General features: G+C 34.4%; 1 protein-coding gene across 9 annotated transcripts in view; it reads left to right on the forward strand.

The window, feature by feature from the left end:
* The window catches only part of VPS13B (vacuolar protein sorting 13 homolog B), a 748,802-nt gene that overhangs the window by 397,207 nt on the left and 333,632 nt on the right, over positions 1 to 17,963 (forward strand). For all 9 annotated transcript variants that reach the window (XM_055303543.1, XM_055303538.1, XM_055303542.1 and 6 more), the window contains one exon: positions 6,490 to 6,693. In XM_055303543.1, the coding sequence (XP_055159518.1) occupies positions 6,490 to 6,693 (204 nt within the window). The remainder of the gene's footprint in view (positions 1 to 6,489; positions 6,694 to 17,963) is intronic.

Raw genomic sequence — 17,963 nt, forward strand, 5'->3', positions numbered from 1 at the left:
CAAAATAAACTATTGGGACTTCTTCAAGATAAAAAGCTTCTGCACAGTGAAGGAAACAATCAACAAAACTAAAAGCTAACCTATAGAATGGGAGATGATATTTGCAAATGACATATCTGATAAGTGATTAGTATCTAAAATCTATAAAGAACTTGTATATCCACTTAAGAAATGGGCAGAAGACATGAACAGACATTCTTCCAAAGAAGAGATCCAGATGGCTAATTCAGACACATGAAAAGATACTCAACATTACTCATCATCAGGGATATACAAATCAAGACTACAATGAGATAGTATCTTGCGCCTGTCAGAATGGCTAAAATAACAAAAAAACAATAGATGTTGGCAAGGATGTGGAGAAAGGGGATCACTTTAGCACTGTTGGTGGGAATGCAAACTGGTGCAGCCACTCTGGGAAACAGTATGGAGGTTCTTTAAAAATCTAAAAATAGGGCTACCCCATGAGCCACCAATTGTACTACTAGGTACCTACCCAAAGGATTCAAAAATACTGATTTGAAGGAACACATGTACCCCGATGTTTATAGCAGCAGTATCAACAATAGCCAAATTATGGAAAGAACCCAAATGTCCATCATCTGATGAATGGATAAAGAAGAAGTGGTGTGAGTGTATACATACACAATGGAACATTACACACACATTGGAATATTACCCAGCCATCAAAAAGAATGAAATCTTGCTGCTTGTGATGACCTGGAGGGAGCTAGAGTGTATTACGCGAAGTGAAATAAGTCAGTCAGAGAAAGACAGATACCATATGATTTTACTTATATGTAGAGTTAAAGAAACAAAACAAATGAATATGAGGTTAGGGGAAAGAAAAGTGGGAGGCAAACCATAAGAGATTCTTAATTATAGAGAACAAACTAAGGATTGATGGAGGGATGGAAGTAGGGAATGGGCCAATTTGTTGATGGGCATTTGTTGTAATGAGCACTGGGTGTTTTATTTAAGTGATGCATCACTAAAATCTGTTCCTGAAACCAATATTACCCTATATGTTACCTAACTAGATTTTAAATAAAAACCTGAAACAACAACAATGCAATTTATTGAAAGATGAAAAAAAATAAATGTTTAGTAATTTAATGTTTGTTTACTGGTCCGCTCAGAAACATGAGACATAGAGACATTTGATCAAACAGGCGTTTCTAGGTTCCTCCCTGTCTACCATACCTCATTCATATCATAATGTAGTTTTTTGTGGTGATAGTTCTCCTCCTGGATCAAGTCCTCTACCTAAATTTTTTTGAGGCAGTTGTGGGGAAGGCAGAGAGCTTATCCTGAATCTGCTATTTTTGATTGCTTTTTAATTCAGTATAATCTTCATGTCAGAGTGGCCCATTGGGGTGGCCTGCCCTTGGCCCATACAACATGAAGGCAGCCATGCCTACACAGATTTTAATGCAGCTGTTGAAAGCCACAGATAAGAGCAAATCTTTCAAGTATCATGAGAATAATGACATATTACATACAAGAGAACTAGGATTTGATTGTTAGCTTACTTCTCCTGAGTATAAGTAAAGGTCAGAAAAGCAATATCTTTAAATCATGAAAATAAAAAAAAAAATACAGCCTCTCAACCCAAAATTCTAAATATAAAAACAAAATACATGTTTATGAATAAAGACTAAATAAAGACATTTTTTAAGGACATTTTCACATATGAGAATCTATCACCAGTAGAACTGCAGTACAGGAAATCCTAAAGGATGGCTCTCATGCTGAAAGGAAATGAAACCAGATGTTTCAGCATCTTTTTAAATGTTTATTAGCCACTGCATTTGCTCTTTTGTGAATTGACAATTCATATTATTTACATTAATTTGTATTTTCCAATTAATAAGGAACAATTTTTGAATGTTTATTGGCCATTGAAATTGTTTTATGAGTTGATAATTTATATCATTTACCCAATTTTTAAATTAAATTTCTTTAATAATTTGAAGAGCTTCCCTTAGGAAGCTCTTAGGTTCTATAAATATAAACCTTGTGTTTGTAACGTAGTTAATTTGGCTTGATGGCATTGTTTACCAAAAATGTTTAATTTTTCTTGATGAAATATATCCATAGATCTATTTTTATTTTCTGGGTATCCTACCTTAGTAGTAGTATTGTGGGCCCCTAAAATATAGACATCCACATGCATCCTAAAATTTACTGTTTATTTTTAAGATAATGACTTAAAGTCACTTTTTTTTTTTTTTTTTTTTAGTAGTTTCTCACTAATCCATCTGTTTAGTTTTTGGGCAGCCCCAGTGGCACAGCGGTTTGGCGCCTCCTGCAGCCTGGGGTGTGATCCTGGAGACCCGGGATCTAGTCCCACATCGGGCTCCCTGCATGGAGCCTGCTTCTCCCTCTGCCTGTGTCTCTGCCTCTCTCTCTCTGTGTCTATGAATAAATAAATAAAATTAAAAAAAAAAAAAAGAGAGAGTGCTTCTTGTTCTTTTTTGTGCCATGGACTTCTTTGAGAATCTGATAAAAGCTCTGAGGAGTGTATATACCTATCAAATTTTGCATATGTTATCAAAGCTTTGCAGAGTATTGATTTGTAGCCAATATATAAAAATCTTGATTCCATTTTAAGGAAAAAACTCCTTCATAAATATCATTTCTTTTTGTTTATTAGGATGATATCAGAAGTATTGATACTGGTATATCAATTAATTAGATTCGTAATTGCTTAGATACAAAACCTTCAAGTGGTTTATAAATTTTAAAATGAAATGTAAGCTCTGTATATAGGGCATGCCTATAATAAATTCATTTTCATTTTAGATATTATTGTAGATCTGTGTATCAACTATGGTGAACTAAACTACTATGCAGTTCCTAGAACTCACTGCCATTCAAGGGCCTTAGTATTAATATTTAACCCAGTGGAATATTCAGAGATTTGTTTCTAGGGGTAATTTTCATTAACCTTTCCCTTTAACTTTACTGTTTTACCAACGTTGCCAGTTCTCTTTAGTGTCTTTAGACACTAGTCTCTTTGGCCTTAAAAATTGTATTTATTCTAAAATTAAAAGATCCTGGAGAATCATGTTTTTAATATGTAAAATTTCAATTTTCCCTTAGCCAATAAATTGATAGATTTTGTCTTCTTTTAAGGCATTTCTAGGAATGTAAAACCATCTTTGCGTTTTTGGGTTGTAAGTATGTAGAACTGGAGAAAGAATGAGTTTGTGCTGCTTTTTTATTGTATTTATTCATAGTTTTTATTGCTATAAATTATGTTCAGTTGTCAGAAAGGCAGTAGAATTGGCCATCACTGTCTAGGCATATATCATTGAGTTTAGACAAAACTGAATTAGTATTCTAGTAACACTAATTTTTAATTTTTCTGAGCCCCTGATTTTCATTTTTATCTTTAAGCAAAATCAGACTGGGTAAGGGTTATTGCTTTATATGAAAAAGCTTTTAAAAAAATGTTTGGCAAAAACTCTTGGCTTTTGGTTTTTGGTTTTCTTTTTTGAAACAGTTCTAATGATTAATAATAACCTGCATGCCAAATGAGCTAGCCTTTTTAAGTTTGTATTCACTTAGAACTCTTTGGTGTTCACCATGGGTTAGTAATTATTTGTTGAAATTCCATTCCTGCTTGATTTCCATTGAAATTGTATATCCATGGTTTATTCTTCTATTTTTATGGTTCCTCTTCTGTCTGACTCTCTCTCCTAACACTCTGCAATAAGTCCTTTCCGCCTAATTGGATAGAATTTTCCTTGCCCCTGTATCATTTCCTGTACTTGGCTATTGCTCTTGCTAGTCTGATGATTCGAATGGCCTTTTGCATCCACTTAAATTGTGTCTACCATTCAGAAATAGATCTCCTTGAGAATTTTCTCAGCCTCTCCAGTCCAGTTAAGTCTCCTTTATGGTTGGTTATAACATATGTGAAATTAATTTTTAAACAGTAAAATACTACATTTTTGTTTTTTGGTAAATATTTGGCATATAAGGTATTATTGATATTCAGTAACCTTCATACATATACATAAAGCTGCCTCACATAGTACTCATTTCTTAGAGATTTTTAAAGTTTTACTAGAATATTCTTACATACAAAAAACTGCACATATTTAAACTAATGCCATAAGATTTGCATATGTAAACCCATGAATCCATTCTCAGAATTGTAATAATGCATCCATCCATCATCCTCAAGAGTTTCTTTATGCTACTTTGTTATCTTCCATTTCACTTCTTCCCCCATTCCAGGCGACTACTGATTCTGTCATTATGGATTGTCATTTTGCTATGATACTATATACATATTATCATACAGTTGTAGTCTGTGTCTCCAGCTCTCCTTTTTCCCCCTACCTTTCATTCAGCATAAATATTTTGAGATTAAGCCGTGTTTTTCATGAATTCATATTGATTTCTTATTGATAGATATCACTCTGTTGTATGGATATATTTCATTTTGTTTATCCACTTATTGGTGATCATTTGAGATTTTTTTTCCAGTTGTAGATTACTGCAGAAAAACTGCTATAAACATTTGTGTTCAGTTCCTTGTGTGGACATAGACTTACTTTTCTTGGGGAAACACTTAGGAGTGAAATGGTTGAATCATATGGTAGGTATGTAAATAAGACATACATATTGTCTTTTACAGAAACCACCAAACTGTAGTCTAAATTTTGCTTTCCCATCAGTAGTAAATGAGTTTCAGTTCCACATCTTTGTCATTACTGGTATGGTTAGGCTTATTAATGTTAATCTTTTGAATAGGTGGGTAATGGTTGCTCATTGTGGCCTGAATTGGTGTAGTTTTTAGGACAGCTTAAAAGATAAGAGTTGAACATTTATCTTTAAGTTGTTTTACTTTTTTTAAAAAAAAACTCTGAATTTGGCAAGTCTGAATTCTGTGATAGTAACTTTCTCCTTTGAAACTATAAATGTTTAAAGTTTATGTCCATGTTTACTTGGTATATTAACTACAGAATGTACTTAGAGACATTCATACACAATTATTTAAGTGTAATAGTTAAAGGAAATAAAAAATAGTGACAATAAAAGCATCAGTTCTCATAAATAAATAAACCTTATGCCCTTAGAAGTATTTAGAACTTGTTTTCTTCCATTTATGCTTTCCTTGTCAGTTTTAATAGTTTAAGAAAAAGTGAAATAATCTCTTTTCAAAATATGGTTTGCAACAAAATTGTTTCTTTTTAGTGAGAACTTTTTCTTGATTATGAAGGACAAAAGAATTTGAACACAAATTTTTCTGAGAGGTTTTTTTTTTTGTAAGATCTCTAGACATAAGATTATTTTTTAAAACAAGAAGAACCATAACCTGAGATTTGAGGCTTCATCACACATAAAACAAGAGAAAACTGTAACCCAAGTACTGTTTTATATCAAATAAGGGTTGACAACAGTGTTTTTACGCATCTGTTCTGCCCACATAAGAAGCCAGCTTTATCATCTGGATGTGTCCTGGGGCTGAAACTTCTTATAAATATGAGAATTTCACTTTTTTTTTTTTTAATGGCAAGCAGAATATGGTATCCAGCTGTGGATTTGCTTATATATTTTGTTTGCATTTTTTTCCTTGGATTTGTTTTATGCAGTATATTGCAATATGTTGTCATACAAATTCTGTGATTAATGCTTATTTATGAAATCTTATGTAAATATCTTAGAACTCAAACAATGTGCAAGTTAAACAGTTTTTTTCTCTAAATATTGGAATGACAAATCCAAGGGGAATAGTAGTTTGGATAGTTTATGTTCTTTATCTATAGCAAAGTCTCATATGTAACATTTTCCTTTTACTATTCTATGTTATGTCATCCTTTTTCACTTCATTTTGCTGGACAGGAAATCTTGTTTCTGGTTTATTCCTCAGAAAAGTAAGGAGAATTTAAATGTGGAAATCATTTAGAAATAAGACTGGTAATTATGTAATTAAATAATCGTATTTACTAGTATATATTTGTTATCTAATTCTGATACTGACCTCTGCTTAAGAGGCATTTCTTTGTGTTTGTTCTATTGGTCATATATTCAAAGTAATCCACTGTCCCATAATAAGCTGTTTTATTAACATTATTACTATAGTAACATGGTTTTCCCACAAAAATGCTAAGTTGCTCATAAAATATCACAGTATGAATATGTGGCAGACTTCATGTATAAATTCGTTATATCTCCTTCAAATTCAAATCATGATAAAATACTTAAAATTGTAAACCTGTTACATGAATTTTCTCTGTATATCTCATCATTTTATCAAAATATTCATTATCATATGTATAACTATATATGATTATGTATCATAGATTATAGATAATGATATAATATCATGATCAGTGGTACATTAATAGATTCTTATTTCATATATTCTTGTTTCCCTGGACTCTGTTTTATTTTTCTCACATGTCATAACTTAGTTAATTGTGATTCGAAGTTGAAAGGCTTATTTTCCTTTTTTTTTTTCCGTCTGCTCAGGTGCAGCTCTTATATGAGCTAACTGATAATGTGAATAAGGTCTGGAATAAGATTCAGAGGAGAGGCAATCTCAGTCCTTCCTCAGCCTATCCAGAAACAATGGTAGGGCCAGTCCCTGGTTCTCCAGTGAGAAGCAGTGTAGGCACAGCTCCTCCAGATACCAGCACATGCAGCCCATCTGCTGATTTTGGAACTACTACTGAGGTAAGAGTTTTTGAAAAATTCTTTTGCCAGTGAAGGGTGATCTATACCACAGAGTTCTGTATCAGGATTGAGAGTGAAGATGACCTCACTTGTGGAAGCTGGCAGGTTCAGAAGGCTCATGGGGAGCTGTGGTGGCAGTGGCTGTTTATTAATGTTCCTTTTAGGTCCCAGTATTTTAATCACTTTCAGTAGATAGTGCTTAGTTCAGGACAGTGTGTATGTGGGAGGGTGGTCTCTGAAATGGAAAAAACCTGAGACAGGACACAGTAAAGGCATGTTTCCTCAGAAGTATGGAAACTTAAAAGCTGAGTGAAAAAGAGGCTTATGCTTCCTTTGCCCTACCTTCTCTGCCCCTGCTCTTTTTGTAAACCACAGTCTTATTATTATCTTTACATTAGTGGTTTTCAATCCTTTCGGACCCAAAGTCATTTCCTTCTCTCTTCAGTGATAAAAGCCTTTCTTTTCACTCTTAGCACCCTAAATTCACCCAATATGGCAGTGCCCTTTTATAACAAATATTTTATAATACTCCTTTACTATCCTGAAGTGAAAATAAAAAATAATATAATCCACATACATAGTTTCAGAAGTATCTAATGTCTTTTTTTTAAAGATTTTTATTTATTTATTTGCAAGAGAGAACATGAGAGAGAGAAAGCAAAGCATGGGGAAGGGGCAGAGGGAAAGGCAGACTCCCTGCTGAGCCGGGAGCCTGATGTGGCACTTAATCCCAGGACCTTGGGATCATGAGACACTTAACTGACTGAGCCATCTAGATACCCCAATATCTCAAAATATAAAGGATTAAAGGAATATAATTCAAGAGATAATAAGTTATTTCAACATATATTTAAATGTTCAGGCATGCATGACTATGTTAGAAGAAGACATAATGAAGTAGTCAGGTACATATTATTGCTGTGAATGTGGCTGATACAGATAGACTCATGCAGGTCTGTATACAATACCACAAGTGGTAGTGTTGTGACATCATTTTGGTGACATCCATTTTCTGAAATAGTGGCAAACTTGCTAAAGTTTGAACAAGGGCAGCCTGGGTGGCTCAGCGATTTAGTGCCGCCTTCAGCCCAGGGAGACTCAGGATCAAGTCCCGCATTGGGCTCCCTGCTTGGAGCCTGCTTCTCCCTCTGCCTGTGTCTCTGCCTCTCTTCTTTCTTTCTTTCTTTCTTTCTTTCTTTCTTTCTTTCTTTCTTTCTTTCTTTTCTTCTCTCTTTCTCATGAATAAATAAATATTTAAAAAATATTTACTTTTTTAAAAAAAAAGTTTTGAACAAAGCAATATTTCATTTCATTTAAGTAGTTACATTTCTATGACTCTTGGTATATAATAAAATCATGCAGAAATGCCAAAAATAGTATTTAGGTACAAAACTGAATTCAAGGACACCTGGGTAGCTCAGCGGTTAAAGCATCTGCCTTCAGTTCAGGGTGTGATCCTGGAGTCCTGGGATCAAGTCCCACATCGGGCTCCTGGCATGGAGCCTGCTTCTCCCTGTGCCTGTGTCTCTGCCTCTCTCTCTGTGTCTCTCTCTCTCTGTCTCTCATGAAAAAATAAATAAAATCTTTAAAAAAAAAACTGAATTCAATCTTATTTCCAAATATTTATACACAAGATTTTCACCTGTGTAAATTTCTGTGAGCCAGGGAGCGCCTGGGTGGCTCAGTTGGTTAAGCGTCTGTCTTCATGAGCTCAGGGTATAAACTCTTAAAAAAAGTTTCTGTGAGTGAGTTTTTGCTTTTTAAGACTGTCTTATTTATCATAGAACCTCTTAATTCCCCTACTCCTAATCTTTAAATGCCAGTAGTGACACTCAAAGAGTCAACCAAAAACATCCTAATACATTTCCATAACACACTGTAGAGGGCTGAACTTCTGAAAACTAGTATAAAAGATAGAGGTAAAAATTATGTTTTTGTTTTTGCTTCAAGATATTTCTTCTGGAAACAGTTATTGCTAAAATACAGAATGGGAAGAAGAAGGAAGTAAAGGGGTTATTTTTTTTTTCAAATAAATCAATAAAGGCAATCAAACTCCATTAAATGGGTATTATTTTTTACTTGCTTTGAGGTCCTAACATATGTTAGAATAGATTTATTAGACTGCATAAGCAACTTCTCTATCCCTGCTCATTCTAAATTCTGAGAAACGTGGTGACCTGAATGATGGGTATTACCCGCCCCCACCCGACCTACCTCTCCTACCCCTCTACCCTCCCCCCAAATGAGGCATAGGTCAAGAATCTATAAATGTGCCATTATAAGGTAAGTGGGACATATTCCTTCTAGGGTAAAAACAGTGAGTTCTTTCTTGGAGATTCCTAATGTTCTTAGAATTTAAAAACTCCTCCAGTTTAAAAAACAACAACCACACTATATTGAATGTGGTAGTGTCCAAACTTGGTTAACCGAAGACTCTTTTATTTCTAATCAAAGCTTGGGGTGATAAATTGCTAAACAAGGATAGTACAAGTGAAATTGATAGATCAATTTAAGTCATAGAGACAAAGGAGAGTGGTTTTTTTTTTTTTAAGATTTTATTTATTCATGAGAGACACAGAGAGAGAGAGGGGCAGAGAGACACAGGCAGAGAGGGAAAAGCAGGCTCCATGCAGGGAGCCCCATGTGGGACCGGATCCCGGGTCCCCAGGTCACACCCTGGGCTGAAGGTGGCGCTAAACCGCTGAGCCACCAGGGCTGCCCAAGAGTGTTCCTTTTTAAACAGTTGTTTACTAAGTACTTTATTTATTGAGATGTCCAAATAAATAGGAATACCTGCTTTGGGGAGTGGCTTTTTAGAAAGAAACATTTAAAAAACATTGAAGACCAATGAAGACAACATTCTCATGGAGTGGTTACATCTGTTGGTTGTCCATCTGGGGACTGCCATTCACACAAAGTACTGTATAAATTGTGCTCTCTATTGTACAGTGTCCAACCTACACAAAAGGAAATGGTGGCCCATTTCTATTACATCTTGTAATTACATCTTGTATAGATGTAATAGAGATGAACATGCCCTATAATTGTAGGAGTATGATTCACAGATTATTCTATGGAATCTGTGGATATTTCTCGAGAAAGTAACATTGAGATAGATTTTAAACAACGAAAATGATATTTGTAGCAATTTTGTTATAGTAGGTGTATTATAATATAATCTAGAAGAATGATTTCTTCATTTGCCAAAATGGGGAAATTTATAAAGGGAGATATAAACAAAGGGGAGATTTTTTTCAATCACATAAAAAGAAATTCTGATTTTAATAATAAATTCCTAACATTACTGCAATTAATTGAAATTTAGAATGTTGAGGATTTTTTCTGATTGAGTTGTAAACATAAACAATGAAAATGCTCCTAGTTTTATGTTAGCTATGGATTTAATCTGATCTGTGTGAAGAAGATCTGTAAATGAAAGAATCTTACTACAAAAGTCTCAAGTCCCTAATGTATACTATATATGAATTGTGGGACACATGCATTGATAATCTTTCTTTATTAAATAAATTGTTGCCACTAAGTGTAGATATGTTATTTATCATGTATAACACTTGAGGTTTTGTGGTATGTATTTTTTCACTTCTGGGAAGTCCTCAGACAATATCACTTGAGAAAATATTTCTACATTGTCTTCAGTCTCTGTTTAAGTTATTTCCTCAATTTCATTATTGTTATTGTTAACTAGTAACATAGTGTTAATTATGATTTTATGTCCTGGTTAAATGTATGTCACTTTTTTAATTGTAAAATACAATATAAAATTACCTTTAGCCATTTTAAATGTACCATTCTGTGGCACTGTTGTGCAACCATCATGATCATCTATCACTAAGACTTTTTTATCTTACTCAACTGAAATTCTGTACCTATCAAACAGTAACTCCCCATCTTAACCATTAAGCCTTCCAGTCCATGAACATGGGACATTGTTTCATTTATATACATATTTTTATTTCATTTAGCAATATTTTATAGTTTTCAGCATACAAGTGTTTCACCTCTTTGGTTAAATTTATTCCTAAGCATTTTATTCTTTTGTTTGTTTGTTTGAGTGAGGGAAGGGGGAGGGACAGAGAGAGAGAGAGAGAGGGAGAGAGGCAGAATCTTCAGCAGTCTCTACGGCCAGGGCAGAGCCTGACTCAGGGCTTGATCTCATAATAAGATCATGCATGATCTGAGTGGAAATAAGAGTCACTCACCTAACCAACTGAGCCACCCCGGTGTCTCAGTATTTTATTATTTTTGATGCAGTTTAAATGGGATTGTTTTATCAATTTCTTTTTCTGATCATTCACTGTTTGTGTATAGAAGAAACACAACTGGTTTTTGAGTGTTGTTTTATATTCTGCAACTTTGCTGAATTTATTCTAACATTTTCTTGTGTGGGTTTGTGTGGAATCTTTAGGACTTTCTACATATAATGTCATGTGTTCTGTGAACAAAGATAATTTTACTTCTTTCCACTTTGGATGCCTCTTATTCTTGACTAATTGCTCTGACTGGGACTTCCAGTAATATTCAATGAATATTCCATTTAATTCTTTAAATATTAGGCAATATTTTCAGATAGAACATTATTTTTTTCTTTTGATAGTAATTTTGTGTGAAGCAAACTTACTATGTTTTAGCTCTGTTGAATTTTGTACAATACCAAATATAGTGAAAAATTGTCCCTTTATTGCTTTTTCTATTTCCATATTATTTGTGTTTTTTTTCTGTTATTTTTTATCTGACATTATAAGGTAGAAGTAAAATTATTTAGACTGAAAGGCTTCCATTGGGTCAAAAGTAAAGATGTTAAATAATGATTATATTGTTTCAAGGCTATCCTAGATGTGAAATAAAAACTCTCCGCTCCACTACTATCCATCCATTGCCTATTATCTTTCTATCAGAGGATAACCCTAATTTAAGCAACCAGTACAGTGCTTAACGCAGAGTGGGTTTCAAACACATTGCTCTCGCGTATGTGGATGTTAAATGATTTGGGAATATCAACTCATGATTAAATCAAATCTGATTTATTATAGTATAGAGCATGTATATATTCACTAAGTATAAATATATTTTGATATAAATTCATAAAACTATATAATGAGCATTTTTTAGTATTTCTTTTGTTTTAAATGTAATTATTTTATATTTTTATATAAAAATATATATGTCCAAATATTTTGAGAGTCTAATCCTTTTGTTTGTTGTGTTCTTAACTTTTACTCATCATAGATTGTTTCCTTGTTTGTTAATGTAACCTTATATTGGGAGTTTTTAATTTTTTGCGGGGGGGGGGAGTTTTTAATTACTGGAGCTTTTCTATGAGACTTTACATTGTGATTGAGGCCCTATTCCCACAAAGGGATTTTATGTATTTGCTTCCTTGAGGGACTCCAGGGGCTATTACTACCCTGAAACCCCTTTACTGTTTATTTCTTAACTAGAAGCTTTATTGAAACATTCTGGCAGTATAAAATCAAGCCCTCAATTCTATATATATAATCCAGGATTAGGTTGAAAAAGTCTCAGTGATAACTTTTTTCTTTACCTAAGATAAGATAGATAATTCTTGTAGTGCCTGGGTGGCTCATTTGGTTAGGCCTCCAACTCTTGGTTTTGACTCCAGTCATGATCTCAGGGGTCAGGGGACTAAGCCCCATATCAGGTTCTGTGCTCAGCAGGGAGTCTGCTGGAGATTCTCTCTCTCTCTCTCTCTCTCTCTCTCCCCCCCCCATCTCTCCCTCTCTCCCTCCCTCCCTCCCCCTTTGCCTCCCTTCTCTATTCCTTCCTCCTTCCCTTTCATCTCTCTCCCTCCCTCTTCCATTGTCCCTCTTACCACTTGTTTTTTCTCTCTTTCTCTCTAAAATAAATAATAAGATCTTTTAAAAAATAATGCTTTTTTTTCTTGGTTTATTCTGTAGTATTTTTTTTTCTTTCTTTTTCTTTTTTTTAGAAAAAGAGAGAGAATCTTAAGCAAGCTCCACACCCAGCATGGAGCCCAGTGTGGGGCTTGATTTCACAACCCTGAGATCATGACCTGAACTGAAATTGAGAGTTAGACACTTAATTGATTGAGCCACCCAGGAACCCCTGTTTTTCTACTTTCTTAAATTGGATACTTAGCTTAATAGTGGTTAGCTTTTTAAAAAAAATTAAATGTTTAAGACACAGTCTTTTATCCTTACGAGGAATTTATAGAATTTGAATTGAGACATGGATATGTTTATATACATAATATATAGGTAGACTGGGAAATTTAGTCCATAATGGATTCTGCTTCCTAGAGATAATTCTGTATTATATAGAAGGGGGAACAAAAATTTTATTTTTTTATAGCAAAAAAATATATAAAAAAATAAAATGCTGAATGGATGTTAAGTGAAAACTGACAGATTAACTTCTAATGTTGGAAGCTTTGGTTTATGGCAAAATTTAACTTACATTCTTGATTGATTCAGGGATTAAAATTGCTTTAGGTAGCGTAGCTTAAAGAAGAAGTGAGATACACACACAGAGGAATATTACGCAGCCATAGAAAAGAATGAAATCTTGCCATTTGCCACAACATGAATAAAGCTAGAGAATATCATGCTAAGTGAAATAAATAAGTCAGAGAAAGATAAATAACATGATTTCACTCATATGTGGAATTCAGAAAACAAAACAAAGAGAGGGGAAGGGAAGCAAACCAAGGAACAGACCCTTAGCTATAGAGAACACATTGATGCTTATCAGAGAGGAGGTGAATGAGGGGATGGGTGAAATAGGAGATGAGGATTAAGGAGTACACACTTGTGATTAGCACTGAGTGTTGTATGGAATTGTTGAATCACTGTATTACACACCTGAAACTTAAATTACATTGTATAGTACCTAACTAGAATTTAAATAAAAACTTTTAAAAGGGCAGCTGGGTGATCAGCAATTTGGCGCCATCTTCAGCCCAGGGCATGATCCTGGAGACCCGGGATTGAGTCCCACGTCAGGTTCCCTGCATGGAGCCTGCTTCTCCCTCTGCCTGTGTCTCTGCCTCTCTCTCTGTGTGTGTCTCTCATGAATAAATAAATAAATATTAAAAAAAAACTTTAAAAAATTCTGGCATGAAGTGGTTCATTTCTTAGCCTCCAGTAATTATTTAAAACACATTTATTGGGATCTCTGGGTGGCGCAGCGGTTTGGCGCCTGCCTTTGGCCCAGGGCGTGATCCTGGAGACCCGGGATCGAATCCCACGTCGGACTCCCGGTGCATGGAGCCTGCTTTTCCCTCTGCCTGTGTCTCTGCCTCTCTCTCTCTCTCTCTGTGTGACTATCATAAATAAATAAAAATTTTAAAAAATCTTAAAAAAAAAAATAAAACACATTTATTTTCCGTTAAATTTAAAGTGTATATGGGGTGGGGCACCTGGGTAGCTCAGTGGTTGAGTGTTTGCCTTTGGCTGAGGTCATGATCCCAGGGTCCTAGGATCATGCAGGGATCCTGCTACTCCCTCTGCCTATATCTCTGCCTCTCTCTGTGTGTCTCTCATGAATAAATAAAGAAAATCTTTTTAAAAAGTAAATATGGGACAAAATAGGTACATGTGGCCAAAAGGCAAAAACTATCAATTATAAAACAAGTAAGTCCTGAGGATATAATATACAGCACGGTGATTATATAGTTAATAATACTGTATTCTGTGTTTCAAAGTTGATAAGAGACTAGGCTTTAAAAGTTCTCATCACAAGAGAAAAATAAGTATTCATGGTGATGGTGATGGATTTTAACTAGACTTACTATGATCATTCACAATACATACAAATATTTAATTATTATGTTTTACACTTGAGACTATTATGTTATATGTCAGTTATATCTATTGAGATACTTATTGAAAAACACAAGTGAATATTAGACTGAGAAGTTGTTTGACATCACCTGCTATAGCAAAACTTTTGTCAGTTTTTTGGTTGTTATAGTGCAGTAATCCTAAACAGTAATCCACCTCAAATTATTATTCCAAACAATTCTTTAGAAAGCAAATTTAGTTTGGGACTCGTGGGTGGCTTGGTCGGTTAGGTGGCCAACTCTTGATTTTGCTTAGGTCATGATCTGAGGGTCATGGGATAGAGCCTAGGACCAGGCTCAGTAGGGAGTCTGCTTGAGGATTCTCTCTTCCTTTCCCTCTACTCCTTCCCCCTATTGACACACATGTTCTCTTTCTCTCTCAAATAAATAAGTCTTGTTTTTAAAAAAGATAAATTTTGTTTGAATACTCAGTTGTTATTTTAAGAATATATTATAATCATTTTACACTTCCCCTTGGAAGTAGACTTTATTTATTTAATAAATAACTGTTTTATTTAATATTTGTCTTTAAATAGTTTTATCTTCAACATTTAGGGAGAAACTTTTATTCACAATGTGAGAATCATGGGGCACCTTGGTGGCTCAGTTGTTAAGCATCTGACACACATTCCCAGCTCAGCTCTTGATCTCAGGATCATGAGTTCAAGCACTGCATTGGGCTCCACACTGGGCGTGGAATGTACTTTAAAAATGTGGGAATCTTAGCATTTATTATCATCTGATCAATTGAATAGCTGTTGGAAGACAAAGATAATGTCTCAAAATATTTATGAGAAGTTAAGCTTCCATTTTAGCCTTTACATATATCAACAAAACATTTTGTTTGTAATGTTTTTCCCATTTCAAAGTAATCATATCAAGAATGTCTCTGGTTTCTCAATTATTGACTTACTTCCTTTGAATTAAATTTTTTTGTTATTTGGGTAAATACGTAGTAGTGTAATTGCTGGATCATAGGGTAGTTCTGTTTTTCACTTTTTGAAGAACCCATGTACTGTTTTCCAGAGTGATTGCACCACTTTGCATTTCCACCAACAGAGCAAGAACATTCCCCTTCTCTGCATCTTCACCAATACCTGTTGTTTCTTGTGTTGTTGATTTTAGCCTTGTTGACAGGTACAAGATGATATGTATCATTATAGTTTTGATTTGTATTTCCCTTATTGATGATGAGTGATGTTGAGCATCTTTTCATGTCTGTTGGCCACCTGTATGCCTTCTATGGAAAATTGTCTGTTTATGTCTTCTGCCCATTTTTAAGGGGATTATTTGTTTTTTTTTTAGTGTAAAGTTTTATAATTTTTTTTAAGATTCATTTATTTGAGAGAGAGAAAGAGAGAGCTGGGGAAGGACAGAGGGAGAGAAAGGGAATCTCAAGCTGTCTCTCTGCTGAGTGTGGAGCCTGATGCAGGGCTTAATCCCCCAACCTGAGATCATGACCTGAGCCAAAACCAAGAGTTATACACTTAACCAACTGAGCCATCCAGGTACCCCAAGTTTTGTAATTTCTTTACGGATTTTGGATACTGAACCCTTTATTGTCATTTGCAAATATCTTCTCCCAGTCTGTAAATTGCCTTTTAGTTTTTTGATTGTTTTCTTCGCTATGCAAAAGCTTTTTATTTTGATCAAGTCCTAGTAGTTTATTTTTACTTTGTTTCCCTTGCCTCAAGAGAAGCATCAAGAAAGAAACTGCTACGAGGTCGCCTTATGTTTGTTGTGCTTATTTATATCAATTCTGTATCTGGGAAATTTTTTTATTTCTAATTGATTTTGCATTCAAAAACGTTCATAAAAATTTTAAAACATTTACTACTTAAAGTATTGTTTTTCTTGCAGAGTCAGGTCAAATATATCCCATTATTTTGGCTATAAAGAATTCACTATAAATGAATCTAGTTTTAAAAAGCGCACTCTTAACAACTGTATTAAGTAGAAGAGAAGTATTTGTTTATATGATCCTTGGGTGATTTATGTTTTAAACTATGAGTAATTCTTTTTATGTTGACATGTTGATAGGAAGTACCATATTTTTCAGTGAATATCAATCTGGATGGTCACAGAGGGGGAAATAGGAGTAAGAGGCGTAAGTACAAAGCTTAAAAACAGTTCATTTTCCCCACCCTTGCATTGAAATAGTGAGAGCAAAGGTAGTGGAAACCACAGCAGGCCACTTGTTAGTGTTGAGTTAAGTACAAACCATGGTGGAAGTGTTTAGCCCTTTGGGAAGTTCTGTGATTGAACAAGAATGCTGGAGTTATTTTGATAAGGGAGAATAGCAGTGTGGCCAAAACTATGATCATCCCTGAGCTCTGAAGCAGTCCAGGGATGAAGGGCTGCACTGTTTGCTCTTCCAGATGAACAAAGATAAATTCAGCTATAAAAATAAACTCAGTCTTTTGGTCAATTTGCAACAAAATGGTGAAAGAATTGAACTGTATATTTTAGAACTTGGCATAAAGAGATGTGGGAAAATAGTTCAGCATCTCCAATTCTGGCTCAATTTTTGCTATAGATTTGGAAATAGAGCAGAAAATTAATGCACAAACATATTTAACAACGCCACACCAAATGTTGTAAATCCAAAATGAAAATTGAAACTGTGTGAGGATGGAGAGCAAAAGTCTTTTTCAGGAGTGCTTACTTATTAAATTTGAAGCCACAATTTTCTTAGCATTCCTACTGAATATACTTAATAATATGAAAAAGCTAGGTCACAGCACATAGGTGCTGTTTTCTCTGCAGTTTCCATTCTTGGGACTATGGTATTCTAACTGTTGAAGCATAATTTAATTTATGAATGCTTCTGCTCTAAGAACCTACCCATAAAGAAAGGCATATTGACTACATTATGTTGTCTTTTATTGAATTTAACTTCATAAAATGCATCCTTTTCTGGGATTACTTTGTGCATTTCACTAGATGTTGTTTTACTTTAGGCAGGACCAAAACGCTGAATTTTTGTATACCTTCTCAAATTTTAAGAATTTCAATTATAGCAAAGTTAGGACTACTTATTTTGGAGAAGCATTCATATGAAAATACCATAAACATGGGCTGTTTGGTTTGTTTGGTATAACTGGAACAAGGAATGACTACATTATCTTCAGATTTAAGTCTATAATTTTCTGTCACAGTAAATCATAGGACACTTTTGCCTTTCTGTGCCTGGTGCCTAAGTATTCCAACTATAAGTACTTGTCTATTCTTTTATGAAAATCATCCTCGTTTAGCCTCTCCTTCTGGGTATTCAAGGAAATTAAGTTCTCCTTCTGACTGAGAGGTGTTGTAAAATTTATGTCAAGGTAAACACTTCATGTAGGTGGTGAATATACCTGAGTAGATGGCATATCTGTGGTAATGAGAGAAATTTTGGTTTGGTTTTGTGTGAGGTTTTACTCATCATCCT

Source organism: Nyctereutes procyonoides, unplaced genomic scaffold (genome assembly GCF_905146905.1).
Source record: "Nyctereutes procyonoides isolate TBG_1078 unplaced genomic scaffold, NYPRO_anot_genome, whole genome shotgun sequence".
In the NCBI taxonomy this organism is placed as follows: Eukaryota; Metazoa; Chordata; class Mammalia; order Carnivora; family Canidae; genus Nyctereutes; species Nyctereutes procyonoides.